Source organism: Python bivittatus, unplaced genomic scaffold, assembly GCF_059951505.1.
Source record: "Python bivittatus isolate LINGU-HERP-01145 unplaced genomic scaffold, Pbiv_v1 ctg000200_np1212, whole genome shotgun sequence".
Taxonomy (NCBI): Eukaryota; Metazoa; Chordata; class Lepidosauria; order Squamata; family Pythonidae; genus Python; species Python bivittatus.
In genome coordinates, this window is record NW_028277040.1 from 1,145,979 (window position 1) to 1,172,852 (window position 26,874).

The window sequence follows — 26,874 nt, forward strand, 5'->3', positions numbered from 1 at the left end:
GGAAATGCTTATATACATACATATATACATACATACCTGTAATGCTAATTCCTTTTGGGATAAGCAATAGCATACAAAACACACTAAAGAAGTAAAAAACAATAAACGAAAGAAATCAAAGGCATAAGAAGAAAAGGAAATAAAAATAAGCCTAGTCTACACTAACACCATTCACTATACAGTACCTGTCCACATCTTTCATTTCTGCAAACCATTCTTGTTTCTACTATATCCACAAACTAATTCATACATTCCCTTTTGTTCTTTAAACTGATCTTTCTCTTCTTGAGGATCTCATCAATTCCATTGTCTCACAACTTTCTCAGTCTTCGCTTCCTTTCAGCCCATTCACTGTTCCTTCATATATTTGTTTTGCTGTTCAGACCATTCAATCTTTCTGCATGACCAAACCATCTCAACACACATCTTCTGTACAGGTCACTCACTTTTTCTTTCAAATCCCATTCATTCATTTACTCACTCTATACATTATACAGTATATTTTTATCATCCTCATTTCTTGCTCCCCATTTGTATAACTCAACCTTAACAAATTCCAGATGTGTGGACTTCAACTCCCAGAATTTCCCCATCAGCATGGCCATTGGTGAGGATGTAGGAGTTGAGGTCCATACATCTGGAAGTTCCCAAGGCTTGGAAGCACTACTCTAACTCTTCAAGATTGCTTTGAATTTTATTTCTGTCTTCTATCATGCTAGCTATTGCATCCCATTTTTTGCTCTCTGCAGACTTGATAAGCATTCTCCACCTCCACATTCAAGTCAGTAATCAATATATTGAGGAGGAGAGAGCTTGTGAATGCTTGTAACTGCCCTTTTTATTCACCTTCAGTCAGATTATGATTTTCTAGGAAGTGACAACAGAACTAGAACAAACATTTCTTACATGGAAATATACTCTGAGCCACTAACATTCTGGCTCTGTTGGCCAAGATCTAGTGTATAGATAGTTGGGACTTACTACACACTTGATGGAAGCCTTATAATGTTCTGATATCATGCTGAGTTTGCTAGCATTTGTCCACTACACAAGTGGGTATTAAGGTCCTTTAATGCTGCCAATTTTTTAGTAATGTGTCATAATGAAACACCTCATTTAAACAATACTTGGCTGATTCTCAGTGAAAACCAGCAGGATGCTAAATAACTCATAACATTTTCTACCTCTTCCTTGGCTGGGGGTTTTTATGCTGGAACTAAGATATGTTGTTAAAAGGAGAGTGTAGTAAACAAAGGAAAGTGATTGTAGTTTAAGGTTTATTTCAGGAACTTTGTTTTGCTTTAAAAAAGTTTATTTTTGTAGTTATGACTATGTAGTGCCTCCCTCACACTGAGATCATTCTGTTGTTTTTGAGGTTGTACCCCATTACTGCCTTTCCCACTCTCTTATTGACTATAAGACTCAGTGCGAATCCAAGGCAAACCATTCAACATCACAGTAATCCAAGTCTATGCCCCAACCACTGATACTGAAGAAGTTGAAGTTGACCGGTTCTATGAAGACCTACAACACCTTCTAGAACTAGCACCAAAAAAAGATGTCCTTTTCATCATGGGGGATTGGAATGCTAAAGTAGGAAGCAAGAAATAATCGGAATAACAGGCAAGTTTGGCCTTGGAGTACAAAATGAAGCAGGGCAAAGGCTAATAGAGTTTTGTGAAGAGAACAAGCTGGTCATAGCAAACACTCTTTTCCAACAACACAAGAGATGACTCTACACATGGACATCACCAGATGGTCAATACCGAAACCAAATTGATTATGTATTTTGCAGCCAAAGATGGAGAAGCTCTATAAAGTTAGTCCAGGAGCTGACTGTGGCTCAGATCATGAGCTTCTTATTGCAAAATTTAGGCTTAAACTGAAGAATGTAGGGAAAACCACTAGACCATTCAGGTATGACTTAAATCATATTCCTTGTGAGTACACAGTGAAGGTGATGAATAGATTTAGGGGATTAGATTTGGTAGGCAGAGTGCCTGAAGAACTATGGACGGAGGTTTGTAACATTGTACAGGAAGCAGCAACTAAAACCATCCCAAAGAAAAAGAAATGCAAGAAAGCAAAGTGGCTGTCTGATGAGGCTTTACAAATAGCTGTGGAAAGAAGGAATGCAAAAAGCAAGGGTGAAAGGGAAAGATTTAAGCAACTGAATGCAGATTTCCAGAGAATAGCAAGGAGAGATAAGAAGGCCTTCTTAAATGAACAATGCAAAGAAATCGAGGAAAACAATAGAATGGGGAAGACTAGAGATCTCTACAAGAAAATTGGAGATATCAAGGGAACGTTTTGTGCAAGGATGGGCATGATAAAGGACAAAAAAGGCAGGGACCTAACAGAAGCAGAAGAGATTAAGAAGAGGTGGCAAGAATACACAGAAGAACTATACAAGAAATATTTTAATGTCTCTGATGTTCACGCCAGTGTGGTCACTGACCTTGGGCCAGACATCCTAGGAAGTGAAATCAAGTGGGCCATAGGAAGCATTACTAACAACAAAGCTAGCGGAGATGACAGTATTCCAGCTGAGCTATTTAAAATACTAAAAGATGATGCTGTTCAAGTGCTGCACTCAATATGCCAACAAGTTTGGAAAACTCAACAGTGGCCACGGGATTGGAAAAGGTCAGTTTACATTCCAATTCCAAAGAAGGGCAATGCCAAAGAATGCTCAAACTACCGTACAATTGCACTCATTTCACATGCTAGCGAGGTTATGCTCAAAATCCTACAAGCTAGGTGTCAGCAATACATGAACCGAGAACTACGGGATATACAAGCTGGGTTTCGAAGAGGAACTAGAGATCAAATTGCCAACATTCTCTGGATCATCGAAAAAGCACGAGAGTTCCAGAAAGACATCTACTTCTGCTTCATTGACTATGCAAAAGCCTTTGATTGTGTGGATCACAACAAACTCTGGCAAATTCTTAAAGAGATGTGGTACCAGACCACCTTACCTCTCTCCTGAGAAATCTGTATGCGGGCCAAGAAGCAGCAGTTAGAACCAGTTATGGAACAACCGATTGGTCCAAAATAGGGAAATGAGTACAACAAGTCTGTATATTGTCACCCTGCTTATTTAATTTATATGTAGAGTACATCATGAGAAATGCTGAGCTGGAAGAATCACAAGCCGGAATTAAGATTGCAGGGAGAAATATCAACAACCTCAGATATGCAGACGATACCACCCTAATGGCAGACAGTGAAGAAGAACTCAAGAGCCTCTTGATGAGGGTGAAAGAGGAGAGTGCAAAAGCTGGCTTGAAACTCAACATTAAAAAAACTAAGATCATGGCATCTGGACCCATCAATTCCTGGCAAATAGATGGGATAGAAATGGAAGCAGTAACAGACTTTATTTATTTGGGCTCCAAGATCATCGCAGACAGAGACTGCAACCATGAAATTAAAAGCTCCTTGGGAGGAAGGCTATGGCAAACCTAGACAGCATATTAAAAAGCAGAGACATCACCTTGCCGACAAAGATCCGCATAATCAAAGCTGTGGTTTTTCCAGTAGCAATGTATGGCTGTGAGAGCTGGACCATAAAGAAGGCTGAGCGCCGAAGAATTGATGCCTTTGAATTGTGGTGCTGGAGAAGACTCTTTAAGAGCCCCTGGACTGCTAGGAGGTCAAACCAGTCAATCTTAAAGGAAATCAACCCTGACTGCTCATTGGAAGGACTGATACTGACGCTCAAGCTCAGATACTTTGGCCACCTAATGTGAAGAGAGGACTCTTTGGAAAAGACCCCGATGCTGGGAAAGATGGAAGGCAAAAGGAGAAGGGGACAGCAGAGGATGAGATGGTTAGATAGCATCATTGAAGCAATGAACATGAAACTCTGGGAGCCAGTGAAGGACAGGAAGGCCTGGTTCACGGGGTCATGAAGAGTCAGACATGACTTAACAACTGGGGAAAAAAAAGTGCCTCCCTCAAGGCCTCCCTCTGGTTTTAAAGAATCGTAGAATGCTCAGGGTGGAAGAAACATTGGAGATCATCTAGTTCAACCCCCTACATAGTCCTACAACATCTCTGACAAGTGGCTATCCAACCAACATCTCTAGTGAAGGAGAGTTAATCTCCCCCTGTGAACAAGTAAACTGTGAATGTAATACCTTTGTTGCGTTGTTGAACAGGTCTTACTAATAGGAAACTTCTTCCTGGCGGCCTACCAAAATCTACCTCCTTGTAATGTAAACTTATTGTTTCTTTTTTCTTGATGAGCATTTTGCTTTATGTAATAATTTCTTCTAGTTACATGTAAAATAATGTTTTTTTTCTGGGTGCTATTTTGAAGAATTTTGAAGGAAACTGGATTATATAACCACCGTCACAAGTTGACTGGCTCTTTATCAGGAGGGATGAAGAGGAAGCTGTCAATTTCAATTGCTCTACTTGGAGGTTCAAAGGTTGTAATTTTGGATGAACCAACCACTGGAGTTGATCCCTGTTCTAGGAGAGGCATTTGGGAGATCATATCAAAGAACAGAAAAGGTAATATGGGCAGGTATACTGTCATTCTAGCTTTTCAGAGCAATGGCATGTAATACTATAATATTAACAGAAAAAACAGGATAAACTTGAATGAGTATAAAAAATACAATCACAGATGTGGGAACCACAAACACACATTAAAGAGAAGATTTTAAGCCTTTAAGCTTTACCTTTGATAGGAGGGACAAGCGCCTGCAGCTCCCCTCCAGTCAGAAAAGCCAAAAGCATCCATGGACTTTGTCTCTTCCTGCTTCATGTGATGCAGATTAGAGGCCAAGGCATCATTGCCTGGCTAGGCTCTGGCAGGTGAAGCATCATCACAGAGAATGCTGTAGCCAAGCACGAGGAGCTCCTTTTCTTGGGGGGAGTAGAGCCACCAACACATACACATTAGAGACCAGTCTGGTGCACCTTCCCTTTCCCATCTCCTTCCCAGAAACCTCCCCATCAGTGGCAGCTGTCCAGGCAGCCTTGGAAGTGCCACAACCCTCTTGATGCTCTCTGGGTGAAGGAAGAGAAATGAGATAAGCAAAGAAGCACTGCACATGGGGAAATCAAACCATTGGCAGGAGGAGAGGTGGTGGCAGAGATCTCTTGGCTCAGCAGGCACTGCTAGCCCATGCGGTTTAACATGTAGATGTAGGCCTTGCAGTTGGGGCAGGTATGGGTCATGTCCTTCAATTCATCTATCAGGCATGGGATAAAACAGCAACCTAGGTCACTCCCTATAAAGCAGCAAAAGCCCAGCAGAAAGTTCATGAAGCCAATTTCATGAGTGATATTGCTGGTGACGGCCTGCTGATAGTGCAGGCACACTTTGAGGATGGGGGCAGCCTGAAAGATCTCACCCTGCAGGACTGTTGCAGTGGTTGTAGTCCCTGCTGGCATTAGAATGGTCACTGCCCTCCTGCAGGGGCGTAGAGGCCAGTTGGAGGGTAATAGCCCATGGAGGCATGTGGCCTGGGGGAAGGCAGTAATCACCAGGGGAGAGTTAGGGCATTGAGCTATCCACTGGTGCAGGTGGGAGGATGAAACCCAACTGGGGTGGTGATATTATTTCATAGAGTGGAGGGCCAATATTTGAAGGTGGTTGTACCATGGCTGGAGAGCACCTACCCGCTAGGAAAGGGAAGCCATCCTTCTCTTCTAGGAATGATGCAGATGGCCCCCCCAGGGTAGGGTGGAAGAGGATCACTGGACATGCTGCAGCTGCTGCAGCGGATCAAACTCTTCATTATAGACCTTCCAGACTTAGGAATGGTCTGCCACTGAGGGCCAGTTGCTACAGAGCAAAAGACATGGTGCAGCTGAAGAGGCGACGGGATATGGTTGAGTGCCACTCACTGCCATGGACAGAGAACCAGCAGCCCCATGGCTCTCGAGTATAAGGTTGGATCACAGGTGAGGCTGATGAACTGAGTAGTAGGTAGCCATATGATGAAATGTGCTGAAGATCTCAAATTGGGGTTTCTGGTAGCCAATCTCCAGCATTACTGGAGGCTGAACTGTTCTAAGAACTTAGAAGAAAACTGGATTAAACAGCCATTGTCACACGCAGGCTGGCTCTTCCCCGGGAGAGAGGAAAGAACTGTCAGTGGTTATTTTGTTCTTCCCAGTGGTTCCAAGGAGAGGTATAATCCTTTTCTGGCCTTTGTACCCAATGAGTTCTTGAGTCTGAGCAACTCATTTTCCACTTGGCAATTGTTCTGCTGCCTCAAGAACCTGTATGCAAGCGAGTGTTATTGCCCTTTTTATATGTTCTTTTCAGGCAGGACGATAATTCTTTCTACACATCACTTGGATGAAGCGGAAGTCTTAAGTGACAGGATTGCATTCTTGGAACATGGAGGGCTCAAGTGCTGTGGGTCCCCATTCTACCTTAAGGAAACTTATGGTAGTGGATACCACCTGACACTTACTAAAGAAAAGGTTTGGAACAGTAATACAAAACACTGTCAAATTGTAATAAATTCTAACAGAGCTCAAAGCAAAAGTAACCCCAGGTGAAAAAAAAAGTATCTTAATGAAAATGTTACTGAAAGTGGCTATAAATAATGTATAGGTTTCAGTGACAGGGAAGATGAAATCTGGAGACAGTCTAACCATTGCTCCTCATGGTATCTGTAATTTTTGAACAAATGCTTTAGACGTGGGGAATGTTTAATCCACAAAATCTTGAGCGAGAACTCTTCCTTTCCCAGACAGGTTAAATACTGAGCTTCTCTAGGTTGTACTTTCTCCCTGTGGGAAAGGCACGGGGTTATTAAAGCCACTGAGAGCCATGCTTGTGGCTGCTGCCCAGAGTGCATGGAAGCACAGCTTTGCTTTGGCCTCTGTGTGCCTGTAACAGAATATCAGGAAGTGAGGATTTGCTGTTCTTTGTGCAGGAGGAGACGGAGAGTTCCATCTGGGATCCCTGTTTCATCCTGCATCAACTGCCTTCTCCCAGGATATTCTCACATTCTCCTAGCCATCAGTGGAGATGGATTTAATAATAATTTATGAAAGTCCCCAACTTGGCTAATATAGTCAATAAAGGGCTATGGATACAGCACAGTAATGATAGTTGATGAATCACTATGACTTGATTACCTGCCTTCGTCTTTGCTGCCCAACTCCTCCTCAGGCAAAATTGCTAGAATCTAGAAGTAGTTAGTTGTTCACATTGAGTTTCTTTTAGAGTATGAGAAGACACTAACTTTGATAGTTAATTTTCAAAAACAGATTTTCTTGAGTGTCTAGGCAAAAAAGGTATGTTTTAATTTCTGTCTTTTAAGTTGACTGAAGTTCAAAGTTTGTGTTGCTTGAGGAATTTAATATCCAAAAATGCCTAGGTGGTTCATAATACTTGGGCAGTTTGGATGTGGTACAATTTAAACTTATCAAAATATCTTTTAAATACCAGTATGTGTTTTAAAAGAAAATAGACATATTTAAATATGTGCATTGTATGGACTTTTTAAAAACAGAGTAATTAATGAAACAACAAATTAAATTAAATATCAAACTTTGGCATGATCAGGTTTATACATACCATGCATGTTTTAAAAGAATTTCACTGGATACCTATTAAATTTTGGACTTTGTTAAGGTGCTGGTACTTATATCTGAAGTCCAATATTGCCTATAGCAACCTGCTAAAATCTTTTACCAAGGCTCTTTTTCAAAGATTCAGAATGAGACAAAAGTTAAGAGCATCTGCTTCTGCTTCTTTGTAGCTATGCTCCCATAACCAAATGCCCTCCATAAAAAGGCCCACTTGTTGCCCATGTTGAATCTTTTTGGCCAAAGCCTATGCAAGTTAGGATGTCTAATCTAGAGACTTACCTTGCAAGCCAACTTACTGTTGCCCATATCCCACCAACTAGAAGGTGCAGTTTATTGATGTACTCAGGATGCCTGAATATCCAATACCCAAGAATACCCAATTGTTTCAAAACTAATTTCCTTCTCATGTGTCATGATTTAAATGGTATATTATGAAAATTAACATCTCATAATGGGGTGTTTTATTGTCTCCTTATGCTTTCCCAGAGCTCAGCTCTGAATGTGGCAGAAGAATGCAATACCTCTACAGTGACAGCCATGATACAGGCTCATCTTCCAGAAGCCTATCTCAAAGAAGATATTGGTGGAGAACTTATCTATGTACTTCCTCCATTTAACAGTAAAGTCTCTTCATCCTATCAGTCTCTTCTGAGAAGCCTGGATACTAGTTTAAGCGATCTTCATATTGGCTGCTACGGAATTTCAGACAGCACTGTCGAAGAAGTGAGCACCTAACAGCTTTTAACAATCAGATGACCTCTTACTAGTGTTGCTATTTTATATTTTATTTTATATATCATTTCATTTCATTTTTTGTTTTATTTTATGCTTTAAATCTTGTAAGTAGCCTGAAGGGTGGCAAATGAATATGTGGGTGAAGGGATGTGTATGAAACAAATCTTCCCAGAATGAAAAAGTTATGATCAAGATGAAGAAAATTAAATATGAGTATATATTGGATTGGTTCATCAGTTCATTATAAAATTATGCTAGGAATGCACAGAAGCGTGTAGAACAGCCTTTTCTGGTACTTTACAACTCATGACATAGTTTGAAGAGAAGAACCTGAAATTAAGAATTAGGAAACAGGGTGGCAACCAAACTTCGTAGATGACAAATAGAAGAGTTGCCATGTATAGCGGCCTGGCCAGTGGCCACTTGAATTTAGTCCTTCTGTTAATTTCTACTCTCTCTCAGCCAGAAAGAGAGGACAGAATGAACTGATTCAGGAGCTGATTGATAGGATGATGCCACCCCACAGAAGCAAGCCTATAGTTGTTTTACTGTTGATTTAATTTCAGTTATTATTATTCACTGAATATTTAATTATGTGTAAAGATAGGAGACAAATTTTGTTCAGACTTCACTTTAATATATCTCATATGTATACAACCTATATATAATTTGTATACCAAAATAGATATTTGAAAAATTGCATGTAGTTTTGCATCACAAGATTCAGTAATATATTAAGTAAATTGCATGTGAAACCATTTGAAAAAAATGTACACATTAGGTGAAAGTGCATGTGGACTTTTTTTTAAGTTGCAAACTGATTTGAAAATGAAGGAATAAACTTAAGATGGGAAACAAAAGTGACACTTTCCCTAATTGTAGGGTGTTCTTTATTTAGTAGTATATTCTTGTCAGTCTGTGCCAAACTCTGGGTGCAAAAATCTTCATAGAGGAAATTGATATTTTTTTCCCCATTATGTCTGCATGTTATATCTATGCCATGCCTTCTTGTGAGGATGGCCTTTTACAAAATGAAAATAGTATCGATAAAAGTTGATTACAGAACCATGAACTGGCGTAAGATTATGCAGACAAACTAGAAATAATCAGTCTAAGTTAAACATAAATAGAATATATTTCACTATGCAAGGGGGAAGTTGCCTGTGTGCTCAGTCTTCTGTCCAAGTAGCAGCTGTTAGTAGCAAATCCAGGGTCCTCACTTTCCTTTTTAATGGAACTTTATTTTTAAAGTTGAATTATTTAATGGCTGCCCTCTTTAAAACCATTCTATGGTTAAAACCATTTATGACCATTCTGTTGTTTCTACCTTCCATACTGCTAAAGAGCAGGGAGTGCTACCAAAGAAATGAACTGAGTTAAAGTAGGATTTGTGAGAACTGAAATTAAAATATTTTTAATATTATTGTTTTGCAGGTGTTTCTTAATTTGACCAAAGATTTTGCAAAAGATGAACAAATGGATGCAGAGTTGTCTCAAGAAGGGCCCAGTTTTGCTGTGGATAGTGATGGCTTGTCCATGAACTCTAACAACTTCTCTGAACAAGATGGTATTAAGATTTAATTAAAATTTAATCAAATTTTAATTTTCCACTGGCTGACGTTTTTACCAAAGGAAAAGCTCATAGTATCTAGAACAGTGTACAGTGAATTAGAGCAGGATGGGACTTTTTAGCAAGGCATAAGGTTGTGAAAGATCAGTTTGACTTCACAAAGATGCAAGCTGAATTGATGATAAAATGGGGGGACAGGGCAGAATCAGTCAGTATTGCTGGTGATGGAGCAGTTTCAGGCTACAGTTAGAGATAAGACAGCCTTGTGAGAATTCAAGTACCTCTTAACCTAAAATCAGACATTGATCATGGCTAGAAATATAGTGGGAAGTTCTTCCGTGCCATTTTATCCTAGATAAAATCTGCCTGGCCCTTCAGAAATTAGCCTACCAAGAAAAGCTAATTCCACCTCAGACATTGGTGAGAAGGGGGAAAATACTGACATAATCTAATATGACCCTATGCCTAGATTAAGGGATGGATCCACTTGCTACTTACATTTCAGACAATTGTAAAAAACTGCCACAGTTCTTTAAAGAATGATCAGTTATTGAGATATGGGCTGGGTTTTAATTAAGTACAGGGCAATCCACAAACTCCCAAATCACCTTGTTTTTTTTCAATTACCCTATGACACAAGAGCACTGAATGACTCAGGGCTACCACTAACTTTTTAGATCTTGTTTTTGCCAAAGATTGTCCCATCCTCACAAGTATACCTTGTGGTGCTAGAAACCATAGCTGATTCAGGAAACCAGACCTCTAACACCTAGAAGTCCTGGCTGTAGGGAAGAAATTCAATTTTCAGTATATCTGGCAGCAGCACCTCACTTCCTCATAGTCTAGGAATGGCCTTATTGAAACTCTGTGATCCCTCAGGCTGTTTAATCTGCTGATCATGTAGCTTTTCATTCTTTCCACTGTAAGGACAATGCAGGCCTAAGGAGAGAATGTTGGCAATCCAGGATGAGGGGGTTGGACTGGTTGGCTTGCCAAAAACAAAAACAAAACCCAGCCACTCCCAGAAGTAAATTTGGAAAGGAAGAATCATAGTGTGGGTCCTAACACTGCTAATAAGGCAGCAGCCAGGATTTAGGATTGCCAAGGATTTTAAAAACAGAAATAATACTTTTCAAAGTGGTTCACATGTTCTGGTGGGGTGAATTGGGTAAAACTAAGTATAATAAGGAAACAGAACTAAACACTTATGGATTGTTGTGTCTCTTTCCCTTTTTGATCAATAGATCAAGCACTGTTTAAGGTGGGAAAGCCAAGCAACCTTTCTCTTCTGCTGAGGAAGGCCACAGCCTTGTTCATTAAACGATTCCATCACACTCGGCGCAACAGGAAAGGTTTTATTGCTCAAGTTATCCTTCCTGTGCTCTTTGTGACAGCTGCTATGGGCCTTGGCACCTTGAGAACAAAAGTGGCAGAATACCCAGCTCTCCATCTCTCACCAGCCCTGTATGGCTCCTCTGGCCAGTCAGACTTCTTCGGGTGACTATCTGTTTTTAGTTATTCAATTAGCTTGAGGAAACGTCATGCACTGGGAGCAAGGGAGCTGACCAGACCTTCACCAGGGCATCTAGAATCTGAATATATCCTTGTGTGGCAGTATGAGATGTGCTAAGAATATGATTGGGGAAGGTTAAGAGAGAGAAAAAAATAATTTTTTTTAAACCCAGCAATATAATACTTTCTAGAGTTATAGGAGTAAAGCAAATTATGAAATTATTATTATCATGGTTTATCAATACAGTCTATCAATTCAGTAAACTATCAGATTATTCGATGGCTGGTGTGGGTCTTCCGGGCTGTGTGGCCATGTTCTGGAAGTTTTGTTTCCTAACGTTTCGCTAGCACCTGTGACCGGCATCTTCAGAGTGCAGGAGCACAGACAGGAGGAGTTCTCTCTGTGCCCATTATTATTCAATTATTATTCAATTAACTGGAGCAAATCTCATATATTTGCCATAACTCTTATATATCTTTGAAACCATTTATTAATTGGGATTTTACTAAGCATTTGGAATATTTTAAATATCTTAGAATATATTCAAAATAATCCAAAATAAACTCTTTTTCTTTCTAGCTATAAGTATTTCTGTGGCCCACCTTGTTTTTTTTAAATGTTTATTCAGTATTAGAAACATTACAATTAATATTTGTTTAACAACCTCTTAAGAAATGTGTAATATTATCTTTTAACTAAATAGCAATATAACTATATAATTACTTTATTAAACACCCATATCCTTTAAAAAAGAAACCAAAATACCAAAGTTCCTTCACATGTATTACATCTGCAGCATAGAAAGGATGAGAGCCAACCTTTTTAAAATATTGTTAAGGTGTCCAATCCTAATGAAGATTTTTTTTTTGCTGAACTAAACAGTAATCTCTCTCAGATTAATATTTATATAAATAGGTGATTCAAAATCTCAGTTTGTTTATGGGAAAATATAAATGTTGTGACAATGAATATTGTTTCAAGAATGATAAATGGATTTAAGGCATCCCCTTGTAAATCCTTTAAGGTATTGCAAACAGACTGATACATTATTAAGATGCTTTATGGAATTCAAGTAACCAGATTTAAAAACTATTACAGGCATAATTAGAAAGATACTATTATTCTCCTCGGATATTCATTTGTTCGTTCATTCATTCATTCAGTTTACATGGCTGCCATCTCACATATATGACTCTGAGCAGCTCACTACAATTAAAAACAACAATGGTATCTTGGCAGGGGCTTGGTTCCTTTCTCTGTCAAAAGTTGTATTTTAAGTATTAAAGGTTTTAAGACATGTTTGGAAGGTGTTAGGACAGAAGTATAATTTTATCCCTTACACCCATGGTAAATTTATATTCTGGGATAATTCCAGTTTGAAAATTGCAAGTAAGTATTTATTGTTGAAATTCATAGTCTAATAGGAGCATTGGTACTTAAATCAGCTTATTGCCAATCAAGTTTTTAAACCATTTGAGTTATTGAAGGAGGAATTTGGATTGTCTAAAACTTCAATATATTCAATTTTACAATTTGATTTCACAGTATGGTCCAGATTCATTAGCAGCATCTAAAATTCCAAAATTATAATCAGCCCTGAAATGTGTTTTGAATGATTCCAGGTCTACATTTTTAACAGACAACTAATTATTAAGTGGGTTATTGGTTACAGTATTTACAAGAATATTGGAGTATTTGGAGTAAAGTATTGGAAAACTCTGTGTTATCAAATCAGTGGTCAAGAATTTAGTTTAAAAATATTAAGTATGCTTTTTTTAGAATCTAAAGATGAGATTTGCCCAACAATTACTCATTTACTTATTGGACATCTCAGAGAATATTTTAAAAGGATCGAGTATCAACTTTATTATGCTGGAGGTGTAGAATGATGAGACTTTTACATACATAATATAAGTTTGCCTCACTCTTGTCCAATTTGAATACCCATGCTTGTTAAAATAGGCCCTATAGAAGAACTACACTTTTTGTGTTGTGGCAAGTATTTTATAGCTTTTGCATGTTTCCTGTTTCAGAATAACAAGAAACTATATTTCCTGTTTTCAGCAAACATGCCATTGAAATCTAGCTGCATGGCCAGACATAAACAAGAACACACACAACACAAAACATACAGAGTGAGTGAGTGAGTGAGTGAGTGAGTGAGTGAGTGAGTGAGTCTGACAGCTGCATGAAGCTCTAGGGTTGAAGTTGACCATTCCTGACCTGAAATTTAATCTGACTAAGCTTTTGTTATATAGGTGTTAACTTTAACATGGGATGTAGAGATTCAAAAGAATGTTAGACTATCCTGTTTATTATTTATGGTTGTCTTGAAATTACAGTTAACCATTTGGTTTGTTTATGTGCTTAACTTTAGGAATTACAATCAAACTACAGATGCTTTGGTTGCTTCAATGCTCTCTTTTCCTGGAATAGATAATACCTGCCTAAACAAAAGTAATTTGTAAGTAGCTCTTCTCCCACTTGTCCCTCCCTACTTTCAACAACTCCTAATGTAGGAAGACAAATGACTGAAAGTTATGAGTCATCAGGATAACCTGCACAGCTATGATACCCAGGAATATTGGAACAATATTCTAACAACAGTCAGATGGTGATTTGTAAAAACTGCAATCTAAGGCACACTTAGCTATTAAAATTAGGTCCAACTAAATATCTACTACTAAATGTGCAACATTCTGCATCAAAATACTGTGTCTAGATTTTCAGGTCCCCTTGGTATTAAATACTATCAAAATTAAGATATTGTTTTAGATGTGTTGTGTCATACCTTGGTGGTTTTCAGTAAAGCAGTATAAAATTTACTAGAATAATGGACTTGTAGTATATTCCTGTGCTTGTTTACTCAAAAGTAAACCCAAGAACCTCAAACAGGCTTATTCCTAAATCAATGTGCATAAGATTTTAAGCATTTTTAAATATTTGCTTATTTCCAGCTAATGGAGCTCATTATGATGTTAAGCAAGCATAGATATAGTCTTACTAGTCTATATCTTCTGATGTCTAGTCAGAAGTAAATCCCATTGAATTAAGCAGGATTGAGAGAGAAGGGTCTGTAGGACTGCAGCTTTAGTTACCCATCAAGTTATAGTCACTGATGGAAGAGGAGGGTTTGAAATAGGGAGGTGTGAAGATTCTTGTGGAACAGGGGTCAGTAGGTTTTGGATGGTGTCTGTAGATTGCCAAAATTAATTTACTTGTTAATTTAAAAAAAAATTGAAAACTTCTGTTCATCACCATATGGGACATTGCTGGCATTCTCATGTGAGCTTTTATAAGATTCTGTGCAATTTTGATGTTTTTGCATGAGATCTCAGTGGTGAAATGGATGACATCTTATGTATCTTTGGTCATGTGTGTTGTCAGTACCTTTACTATCGTACTACATCACATAATGGCATCCAGCACTTGAAAAAGTTGCCACCCTTGCTGTTTGAGGGAACTTTTGGGTAGACCAAGAATGGGAAACCTTTGTGTGCCTATGGTAGCTCTTAACATTTGAGGGGAGGGTGAAGGCCATGGTAGGCAGGACAAGGATGCAAAGTGAACTGAGCCAGGGTTTTATTTATCTTCTCTTCTTCAAACTCTATTAAATTTATTTTAAAGGCATGCACTACAGTTTTTGCTGTAGAGTACAGTACAGTATTTTCCCACCACAGGTGACAAAAATTATGCTTTTGATTTTCAGCTATTATTGGATGGGGCTCCCAAGAACTATAAAAAAGTGATACAGTATGTGGGCCCTTTTATTTATTTGTACATATAACTATTTTTTGTCTGGTTTTCATTAAAATAATTGTGACATGGGCTGTACATACAGTAGTTGTAATGTATCACAGGATTTTATGGGCAAGCACTTATTAGACAGTCTCTCAGGGCACAGGATTCCCTTCTGCTTTCAATATATTTTTTCTTAATTTAATGTTACTGTCTGTAATTTTTTGCTAAGGGGAAAACAGGTCTCATTAAACCTTTCCACTCAATTTTAGTATTGAACGAATAAAAAAATATGAACCATTAAGAACCAAGCAGAGCTGACTGAATTTAGCTTCCCTTGAAACAAGTTGGAAATGCTTTAGAAAATTAATAAAATGAGGCATTCCTGCCCAGGGCTCTATATTACATAGGAATTTCCCACTATGCTGTGTATGCAAGTTTATAGGAAATGTCAGTGTTAAATCTGCTTGCTTTCAGAGCTTGTGTCAAGGAAGATGTGGCTGATAAGTGGATATTCAGTGGGAATCAGAGTGCTCACTATGCTGCCTGCAACTGCACACTCAGTGGAGAGGTAAATCCAAATTAGAATCTCATGAGATGAGATCAGTATAAGATAGAAATCAAAAAGTAAAGTTCAGTTTCCAATGAAGATTAAATAAACTGATTTTTTTCTCCAAGCCCCAACTTTGAACAAAAAATAACAGATACGCTTAACATCCATCTTTTGTAGAAGCTAATTTCCCAAACTGCCAATTAATATACTTAACAATACTGCACACATGTCATAGTAATGTATGGTTACAGCTGTTGCTTCCAGTAGAATCCTTCCTTCACTTTCTCAAACGTCAAAACTACAATGGCAGCCTTGGAGACAAAAATAAATATAATGTTAATTTCTATTTTTATACGAAAAGCCTTGGGAAGCTTAAGAGTTTTGGGAACAGTAGGAGTCCTCTTTCTGACACAATCCTGACCAAAAGAAGTCCCTTCTCAGAAGCTGTAATTTTCATTACAGGGAAGTTTTTGTGGATGAGTTTTTGTAAGGGTGGAAATAGAGGAAAAAAGAGTAAAACTTCTCCAGGCCCACCTTTGCCTTTGAGGCTTGAGAAGGCTTGAGGTTTGGGGCAGATCCATACTTTCTGCTCGGCCCATTGCCAGTACAGGCCGCTCACTGCTTCCTGAAGACAGGATGGATGGTGTTGTCCTCCTCCCGCTTCCAGGCCATTGCAATTGTTGCAATGTGTTTTCCAGCTATGGTTCAAAACTCCTTCTGACCTGAGCCAGAACATAATGGCCCATTACATCAATAAACTATCCTGGCCTCTAGAAGCTCATGCCCCATTCAACCCTTACTTCTCCCTGGGGGCATGCTTTCAGTTTCTATTGTGAAGCTTCTGTTCCCTTCCCATTTTTTTTTTTTTAACATTTAGGTTGCAATGTGGGTACATTGATGCTGTGTTTCTATGAAGCTGAATTATCAGTTCTTCCTTGCTACAACTTTTCCATGGAGCTACAGAGGAACATAGGAGTAAAAGAACAAGCTGTTCTCGATTACTTTGTTTATTGTAGCATCACAGCAACAATGGAATCATAAGGAAAAAAAAGAAAAAAGAAGGGGTCTGTCTTAGTGTCAGAGGAAAATGGGGGTGGGGGTGGGGACTAGGAAGGAGGAAGCAATCCCTAAAAGGAAAAAGCAAGCACGGGTAGATCAGTCTGCACAGCAGCCAGTCAGTGAGCTTTGCCTTCTCTGCAGGGATGAGAAGGGTGGGAAGCAAGGGTGGGAACCAATCCAATCTTGCAGTACAATCTGGCCTGGAATTTCTGAAGTTGGTTTCAGAAATAATTGGGAGCAACATGCAGAGGCAAGTGCCTTAGGCTGCAGTGTGGAATTGCCCTTCCCCTCAAACTATAATGTGTATTTAATCATAGCAGCTGGCAGCATCTCACTGACCTTGATTGATCTCAGCAGGCTAGATCAGAAAACCCAGGGTCATAGACTAGACTGAGAAGCTGAAAAAATATCCTAGCCAACCACTTCTACTTCTATATTGCTGCTAAGAAAACTACGTGGCCAGAGCCATTAAGCTTGACTAGAGGGGCTTTTTATGTGCATTTAATTGCAGTTGCACACTTAAAATCAGTTTGATCCATACTGCACATGGAAGGAAAGCAAATATGCAGAAAAGTAAAAGGAATGATTTGCTTCAAACATCTTGATTCTTGAGATTAAAAGAACAACATATGTAGACAGTACTTACAGTTTTTTTAAATTTTAGATTGGTTTCACAGGGGGAGCTAGTAGATTAACCAATAAATGTAGTTAATCATTGCCATACAATATAGAAAAGTGTATGTGCCCACTGAAAATAAGTATGTATATACATGTTTTAATTTTTAGAAGCAAAGGAACATTAAGTTATAAACCTTTCTCTTGTTTCAATTGCATGAAGTATTATGCATGATCATGATATTGCATAGAGACACTAAAGAATATATTAGTATTAATTGTTTGTCAAAATAATGTAATTTTTAGGTGTAAAAAACTTCTGTGTTCACAGATTCCTTTTCTTTCTAGACTTGTCCAAAGCTGAACTTTTTACCACCTCACAAGAGAACATTCTCTTCCCGGACAATATATAATCTTACTGGGCATGATGTAGAAACTTACCTTCTAGTTACTGCCAAAGATTTTATACAGAAGAGGTATCTCTTTTATTTTATTGCTGTCTCTTGCTAGCTGTATTCAAGCATTCATCTTTAGCAGAAGATCCCGACTGAAAGCATTATTGCCAAAGCAGCATTGCATCATCAATATGTAAGCCCCACCCCTTTCTTACATATATATAATAACATGATGCATATACAAAAGTGGCAGAACCTGTGTTGCAACAGTGTGATGCCATTGTCATCATTGCCCCCTTGAGATTCCCACCACCATTCCTGATGCCTCTCGTTACCACCATTTCTCCTAACACCAGCTCAGGGAGAGAATGGGATTGCAAGTCCAACAGATGGTGGTAACACATTTTCTCAGTTAGTGCCTTCCTTAGCATTTGCTTTTCTTGCAGTAATTATAATTTTTAGTTGCATCACATAATTAAAATTGATTTAAAGGAGTAATCTGTGGTGGTATTTCTGAAGATATATTATGCTATAGCAAGACAGTATTTGATGTGTTATATTTACATAACTTCTTAGTCACCAATTCAGTGAACAGAAGGGACTTAGGTTGCTTAGATTGTTCCTGTGGCCATAATCTTTAATACAGATTAAAAAGTCAGGAAGCACCCATAAGAAATTAGGATTCTAGAATTATTTTGTTTCTCTTTTTTTTTTAATGCTAGTCCATAAATCTTAAAAGATAATCATGAAAATGTACATTCAGTTTTGATTAAAATCTTGAGATTATACATTTCTTGGTAGCTCTTCCAGTATTTAGAAAAGAACAACTTGGTGCCGCTGAATACCTTATCTCCTTAGGACCTGGAAAAGGGATGGGCTTTTTTTAGATCTGAGTCATGAGCCTGCAGGTTCCTTGTGGGCTTGATCTCCCTCCTTTCTGTACAAGAAACCCTTCATGGGACACATGATATTAGCATATCCAGATGGCACAAGACTGTGGGAAACTTGCTTAAGGAAAGAAAACTTGATGGTGCCATGGTGATAGAAAGCATTGGCCATTGCCTACTATGTCAAGCTGTCAGAAGTGATGTACAATTTATGACTTATATAACCTGCATGGAATTTGATTATATGAGATCTAAGATGTCTAAATCATGAGAACTTGATTTTCTAAGGTGTTCTTTTTCCCCTCCCACATCTAGATATGGTGGCTGGAGTTTTGGGCTGCCTTTGACTAGTAATCTCCAATTTGATATAAGCCCAGTGCCTGCTAACAGAACAATAACAAAGGTAAACTATGGGCAATGCATTGTCACGAAATATAGCAAATCAATAGGTGATTATTAAATTTAATATGTATATAAAACATCTTGTTAAAATTTGCTGTTTAATTGCATTAAAAGCTAGGTTCTTATTGCAGATTTCTCAGGTAGGTCAGTATTACTATTTTGGTGTTGTAGACAGAAGAATTGAGAAGGGAAAGAAGGGCTCTATTAAGGCAACTTAGCAAGTCCTTGAAAGACGTGAGATGCAAACTGATGACTTCATGATTCATAGCTCAGATTCACAGTCACTATGTTTTATCAACTTTACTGTAATTTTGTATTAATAAATTATGTTTTATAACAGTATATTATATGCATAAAATATTTCCCTTGACTTCTTGGTCTAGGGGATAATGGTCCATTTTGGGAGGGACCATTCTAGCAAATGTGTTATGTGCAGTTTCTGTTTCTTTCCACTGTGTTGTTCTCATAATCTTCAAGGGATGTATATGCTGCAATAGCAGGAAATCTACTTTTGGGCTATATCAGCATTCATTTAGTGAAGGAATTTTTATTTGTTCCTAATGTGCTGAGAAAGCCTGTCAATGCTAGAAAATTCCTCTGACAGTACTTGCTTCAGGTCTAGTGGAATTGGACATTGACTCTTATCTGAGCTTTCTCAGCAAAGTTATTTTTAAATGCACTTTCTGTCCTCAGGTATGGTGGATGAAAGAGCTCTGACTCTACTAAAACTGCACCTTGAGGACCTGCTTTCTTGCTACCTTGTTTGATTTTTGAGAAGAACTGTGTTTCTATTTTGCAAAGATTTTTTTTGGCCAATATAAATTTTATTTTGCTTCTACAAAATGAGGAAGAATCTCTTTAAACAAACCCTAAAATTTGAACTATAGATTGGAACTATTATCACGCAACTCATGAACTTACTAGCTGAACCTAGATAAGCCATAGTTTTCTTTAGTTCTACAAGGATTCACAATCTAGAGCCCTCCAAATGTTTCAGAATCCCCATTGACATAAATATAAACACAAACACACACTTTAGTTTATTAGTCTTACTGTTGTCTTATGGAATAAAGCCATAGGCATATTCTGTCTCTTTGCTCACTTAAGATCTAAGCTTCACTGTGATCTATTCAGTTTTAGATAGGAATTGTAAAAAATTACAAATGCATATATATTGCCTGTTATTTTTGTGTCTGAAATTTAAATATAGGTCTGGTATAATCCAGAAGGATACCATAGCCTCCCAGCCTACCTTAACAGCTTGAATAACTTCATTCTCCGTGCTAACTTGCCGGAAGGAAATTCCTCTGGATATGGTAGGTATCCACCTGCCACATAGTTTTTAATTTCAGGATGAGAGCTTTTGTTTAATACATTATAATGTGTAAAGCATTATGTTATTGTTCATTCCCACTAAGAATGAATGTGCAGAATAGTTGATCCAAGTTTTAGGTTTTTCAGGGCATCATTTATTCCTTTCCTAATTCTGCTATAAGGTGTTGGAGAAAATACAAATTGGTCTGCATTGCTGTAAGGTGAAAATCCTTACAATGAAGTATATTTTTTAAAAAAATTAAGATAAAAAATTATCTTAAATATACTCAAGTAATAAGGTATGGCAAATCCAATGAATTTGAAATAGAAGAGGTGCTCTGAAGGGACTTTTGCCATCAGCCCTTTATGTTGCACACGTTGCTTTGACAAGACAACTTCAGGAATACTCGAAATGTCCAGTTAACTATTATTATTTTATTGGTTTAAAATAGATAACAACAATCCAGAGCCTGGCCTCTATCACTGTGTTTTCTAATTTTAATCTCCAGTGCAGCTTTAAGATTAGAATTAGGATAGAAGCCAAAATCTGGATTGCAGCTGAAGTACAGTGGTACCTCGGGTTACGAACGCCTCTGTTAACGAACTTTTCGGGTTACGACCAGCTCCAGCCGCAAAAATTTACCTCGGTTTGCGAACTCCGCCTCGGGGTACGAACAGGATACGTGGCCATTTTCCCTCCCGTGACACAGTCCACGGCCATTTTTCCGCCCCTGACACGTGGTCCACGGCCATTTTCCGCCCCTGACACGTGGTCCGCGGCCATTTTCCCCCCCCGACACATGGTCCGGAGTCATTTTTCCGCCCCTGACACGTGGTCCGCGGCCATTTTCCACCCCTGACACATGGTCGTAGGGAGGGGGACTCTTCCTCCAAGCAATAGCCGCCTCCCTGTCCTCCACGGCAGAACAGATTAATGGTAATTACATTGAACCTTATGGGGAAATTTCCTTCGGGTTGCGACCAATTCGGGGTGCGACCAGAGTCACGGAACAAATTAAGTTCATAAACCGAGGTTCCACTGTACTAGTTTAGTGTTGTCCAAACTTGGCCACTTTAAGATGAGTGGACTTCAACTCCCAGAATTCCCCAGCCAGCCATGAAATAAAATGTTGAAATAAATGTTTACCCCAGTGGGGCTGGTGTCCCTGATCAACAAGGATAGCTTCCAATCAATCATCAGAGGAAAATTGACTGGCTGTGGCTTCTCCAGTGAACCAATTCAGAAAATGGAATATGATCAAGTAAAATGAATACTGATTCTTGACATGGGATGGCAACAAGATATTAGCATGGCACTACTCTTGCAGGCTTGCCTTTACTGTTAAGCCAACTGAAAAAGGAAAGGGGTGATGATAGCCAGAAGCTCAGTGGGCATAAATAGAACATAAAAAATAGAGTAATTTCAAGATATTTTTACTATTTTTGATTTTTAAGTTAATTTCATTCATTTTCAAACTTCCATTTTTGCATGCAGTATGCCATATTGTAGGATTCTCGCTTTAAACATGAATAATGTCATAAATGACCTTGTTTAATTTTCCCAATATTGGTAAAGGCACTAGAATTAGATCTAGGTTTCGTGTAACACCTTGTATTGGAAATGGATTTTTATAGTGTTTGATAAACTACCCTTGATGGTATTTTAGCCTTAGCCCAGATAATTCTGACTGGAGATAAAAGATAGGTTTGTGAAAATCCATTTAGGCATTTTGAATAAGTTTTTAATTATTGTCGGTTCCAATCTGAAAAATGCAATTATTGCATTTCTGTGTCTCATCCCTTTTTATTCTCCCAGCAATGCAATAAGAAACAGGACAAGATGAGGCTCACAGCTGCCCAGTGAGCTTCATCATTAAATTGTGAAATCAGATGTCCACATTCTGAGCATGAGACTCTAGCTGCCTAATAAGAATCTCTACCTCTACAGTAAAATGACATTGTTAGCTTATCTCCATCCCAGGTCAGGGATTTGCATCCCAGACAGATTGCCTCCATTTTAACACATCCACCATTCTCTGGGCTTCTACTGCTTCCTGGCTTTTACTTACTTGCTCTTACTGTGGCTCTAACACTCCACCAGAATTTGCCTTCCTGTAACTTCAGTCCATCATTCCCTGCCCCACACTCTGGAATGAGAGAAGACAGGTCTTGACCTCCTAATGTTTGACTTTAGGTATATGAAGAGTGATGTCTTATCCTCCCTCAGACATTTTTTCTGGAGGCTGAAGGGTTGTGCAGCAATCTAGATATGAAGGGGGAAAGTAATTTAGAGGATGCAAAAGAGGACCTCTGTCAACACTTCCTTAAATCCAATGCATGGTTCTTAATTGATACACAGCTGTACTAAACATACGCAGCTTCTTCATTCTCTCTTGGTTTGGTCCTCTGATTATCCCTGTTCCCCTGCTCTGAATTTGTTCCAATTTCTATTAATTGTTCTTAAAGCGTGACCAGAACTGGATGCAGTACTGTGCTCAGAGTGGAGTCTGACCAAAGCCAAATATAGAGGAGTGATTATTTCCTATCATCTGGAAATTATGCTTTTGTTTAATGCAGCCCAAATTTGCATTTGGCTTTTCTTGTGTTCCCATCACACTCTTGGCTCTTACTTTATTCAGTTTACAATCTACTACTATTCTGAGATCATCTGGTCTTTTTAATATAGTGGTATGCATGTATCAGGGATAAAATGTTGCAAACGACACTGGCAACACAAGCCAACAAATGCCAAAAGATCTCATATGGGTAATAACGGCATCCTCACTCCCTTTAAAATGAATTTGGTCATGCATAAACCAGAACTCCATATTTGAGTTATTTCTCATATAAATATTAATTTGTTTCCATTGCAGACAATACCTGATTGCTCTTTCCTATTTTCTGCATGTTTGGTTTTCCAGTATATTACCTCCTTCAGCATCTATTCATTATCTACATATACCATCTTCTTCCAGTTCAACAAGTCTGGCACCAATTTATTAACTTCATTCCTATGTTTCCTTTTACTTCTAACCACCAAATATTTTTTTAAAAGATCCAGCCATAGCTATTTAGTACTTTTTCACAATGCTACCACATGACACAGGTTTATGAAAATCAGATCTTTTATGTTTCAAGTGAATCCTAGTTATTATATTTAATATCCATTCCTTTGGAAGTTCAGACCGACTTATGTAGGGCTGCCAGTGAATTTTCATTAGGCAGAGATAAAATCCACATCTTCTCTGAAACACTTTGCATATAATTGTGGCATTGTGAGTATATGCCTGGATGGAGACACGCTTTTCCCACTGTTGTTCCCCTGCAACTGATGTTTGGAGGCATGGTGTCCACCACTCATGAGTGGCAATCAGTGGTTCTCAAGCAAGAAAGAATCACTGTGTAAATATAGAACAGATGTCTTCAGCTCTCAGAACTGGGAAAAGAATGCCCTTTGACTCAAAACGGTAGGAGGAGGAACGTTTTGCATGTGTTAATTATGCATTATATGAAGAACTTTCTTTAGTCTGTTCTAAATCTTCCTCCAATCAGCTGAATGGGATGACTCTGATCATTCAATATTTGAAAAAGGAAAAAAACAACTTCCCCTGTCCACTTTCTAAATGACACTCATGATTTTATACATCTTGATCATGATCCCATTCATTCATCTTTTTCCTAAATGAGGTTCCCAAATACTCTCTTTCACAGTGTTTGAGCCACTGATCATTTTAGTTGCCTTTACCTTTATTGCAGAAGATGGAAACTAGTGACAGAAATTAATCTGTCAAGCTTTCAGTTTTTGAACTAGCACCTGTATTCAATAGTGAAGTAAAGAAATTTTCTAAATGTATTTTCATTATTACTGTAGGCATTTCTGTTGTTGCTCATCCATATCCTGGTGGAGAGAGTCAGGAGCAAGCCATGTAAGATGTTAATTTTATCATTTTTCTCCTTAATACAGTTGTAAGAAAAGTAGACTGATCTTTTCCATTATAGATATTTTGAAGCATAATCTACATTACATTATATGGGTGTCAGTCACTGTGAAGAGGGATTGCTTATGTTTTGTATGAATTGATTATAAATATTATCCAGAACAGTAGAAAAAGTGTCTTGGATGAGTTGCATAGTCCTAAAGATTACTATATATGTATTTAAATATTTATAAACTTCTGTAATTTTTATATCTTTCCATTACAATCATTATAAACAATGCAATAAAAAACAAGTAAAATCACCTGATTAAAAATAGAGTAGAAACTGAGTTATTATAACTGCAATTGAAAGCATGGGTTGATAATCTGGTCTTTACTTGGCACTGGAACCTATTTTGATAGTAGTCTGGTCTCCAGGGAGGAAGAAATTCCATAATCAGGATGTCATAACCAAGAAGGCCCACTCTTGCCAGTTCTTGTTATTTGTGGTAGATACGTTCTATAAAGTCACCATGAACACTAAATTAGCAAATACTGAAACCTCAGCTGGGAACACACGCATCAGGCAACTCAAACTTTTTGCTGCTCTGCATGTCCGCAAACGACCACAAGTATTGATTTTGTGGTTATAAATACATTTTAGGGAGTAGGCAAATTCGCAAATACAGAATCCATGAATAACAAGAATCGACTATATTCTTAAGAGACAGTCCAATCAGCAGATCTTAGTACATGGGTGAATATCAAGAGAGGTGCTGAAATAATCTATGTCTCCAACTATTTAAAGGTTTAAACACCATCACTACTACCTTTAACATACATAGCACATGCATTTCTAGCCAGTGCACAATATGTTTTCTAAGTAAAGTTTCGATAGGAATCTAGCTGCTATATTCTGCTCCAGCAATAACCTTGATAGCACAGGTAAAGCAAGCAGGAGTGAAATTGAACCAAGATTCTGCCTGTTTCTCCTTTCTTTTGGAACTTTAGAAAGCTGCTTTTTTCCAGCAACTGCCTCATGGAGGGTGGGGGAGTTGCTTGGAACTTCTTGTCTTTCCCTTTTGTGTGGAGTATTAGGGTGAATTATCTTTGCTATTCCAAGACTTTTCTCTTCACACTCACAGCTTCACATCTACACTTTTGTAGCAATAGCTTGGTGTTTGGTGTTTGTTTTTTGCTTTTTGTTTTGTTTTATGTTTTGCAGATAGGCACACACAGCAGGTTTTGGAAAGATAGATAGGAGAGGGGTAGCAAATGATTTTATTTCCTTTTGCATTGAGTGGGGAATGAGAGGATTTTTGTTTCTCCAGGGCCTGCAGTAGCACTGATTTTTTATAGTCACATACTGGTCAGGTGGAGAGAGCACTGATTCATGGCTAAACCAAATCCGTTTTCCTGCATTCCAAAGTTTTTGGGAGTGAAAAGAATTACACAGCTCGCATCAAAATTGGTTGGAAGGACTGGGGAATGGAAATAGTACCATGGGCAAAAACCCTTGTTTGAAGGTTCTCCCTTACAAAGAGAATACTTCTCTGTGATATTTAGAAATATGGAAGGAATGTTTGGGCACCAAATCGTATGGCATTAACTCTTTCAGACCTACTAATGTTAGTAATTGTCATCCTGAATTATTTTTGACAGCAGTTGTCAATTCAGTTATGAAAAAGGATTATGGAATACAAATAAATGTTTGTATTTTATTAATTATATCTCTGAAATATATCTGCATACAGTGCCATTCATTAACATCTGACATCCTAATAGGGCTCATTGTTGATGCTTAACTTTACTCCTTCCTTTTTTATTTCCTGACCAACTTTCTTAGAAACAATAGACATTTACCTCCAGCCAACCTTGAATTTCTTTCAGTGCCTCCAACCTAATTTTACTCTGGGCAGTGCAGGAAATTAAGCTGGCCCGCTGGAAAACTCCAGCAGAAGCTAGGCCCACTGGAAGATTCTTCGTACTGTAGAGAACATCTTCAAAGCTGGAGCTGGCCATGGCTTGCCTGTTCATTTTAAACTTTTTTCATTACTTTTTCCTCTCCTCAGGCTTAGTAGTTTACTGGATATCATAGTGTCCATGTCAGTCCTGATTGGCTACTCCATCACAACAGCTAGCTTTGTGCTTTATGTGGTCAAGGAACATCAAACGAAGGCAAAACAGCTGCAGCATATCTCTGGCCTCGGTGTGACCAGCTACTGGGTGACTAACTTCATTTATGACATAGTAAGTAGCTTATCTCTTAAATATACATGGATAATACCGCATGATGAAATGCAGCAAAGAAACTACTTTTAAAAAATGCAGGGTTCAGTTTTATCTGAGTTAATTATTCTGACTCATATAATTCCATGCTAGGTTTGTACAGTTTTTAAAATCTTAGAATTAAGCTGTTGTGCCATGCTTGGTAATACATGGACTCCATCCCCCTTGTTGTTGTTGTTTTGTTCCTATGCTGTATGCATAAAACTCAGCATCTTTATACTGTAATAGTCAGTCTACTACTAAGACCAGATTTTCACTTTATATTTAACTAGTAAGCAGTAAAATTGCCCTTAGGTTAAATTGTAAAAAGATAAA

At 38.2% G+C, this 26,874-nt stretch overlaps 1 protein-coding gene and 1 pseudogene across 1 annotated transcript in view; one reads left to right on the forward strand and one right to left on the reverse strand.

Moving 5' to 3' along the window:
* ABCA12 (ATP binding cassette subfamily A member 12) overlaps positions 1–26,874 on the forward strand; it is a 128,442-nt gene that overhangs the window by 82,209 nt on the left and 19,359 nt on the right. The window contains exons 31-42 of the mRNA XM_088135812.1: positions 4,328–4,524; positions 6,293–6,453; positions 8,059–8,295; positions 9,742–9,874; positions 11,122–11,374; positions 13,768–13,854; positions 15,606–15,699; positions 17,704–17,831; positions 18,953–19,040; positions 20,250–20,355; positions 24,225–24,279; positions 26,343–26,520. Coding sequence (XP_087991938.1) covers positions 4,328–4,524; positions 6,293–6,453; positions 8,059–8,295; positions 9,742–9,874; positions 11,122–11,374; positions 13,768–13,854; positions 15,606–15,699; positions 17,704–17,831; positions 18,953–19,040; positions 20,250–20,355; positions 24,225–24,279; positions 26,343–26,520 — 1,717 coding nt within the window. The remainder of the gene's footprint in view (positions 1–4,327; positions 4,525–6,292; positions 6,454–8,058; positions 8,296–9,741; positions 9,875–11,121; positions 11,375–13,767; positions 13,855–15,605; positions 15,700–17,703; positions 17,832–18,952; positions 19,041–20,249; positions 20,356–24,224; positions 24,280–26,342; positions 26,521–26,874) is intronic.
* On the reverse strand, positions 5,137–5,726 carry LOC112540200 (cell death-inducing p53-target protein 1 pseudogene; annotated as a pseudogene).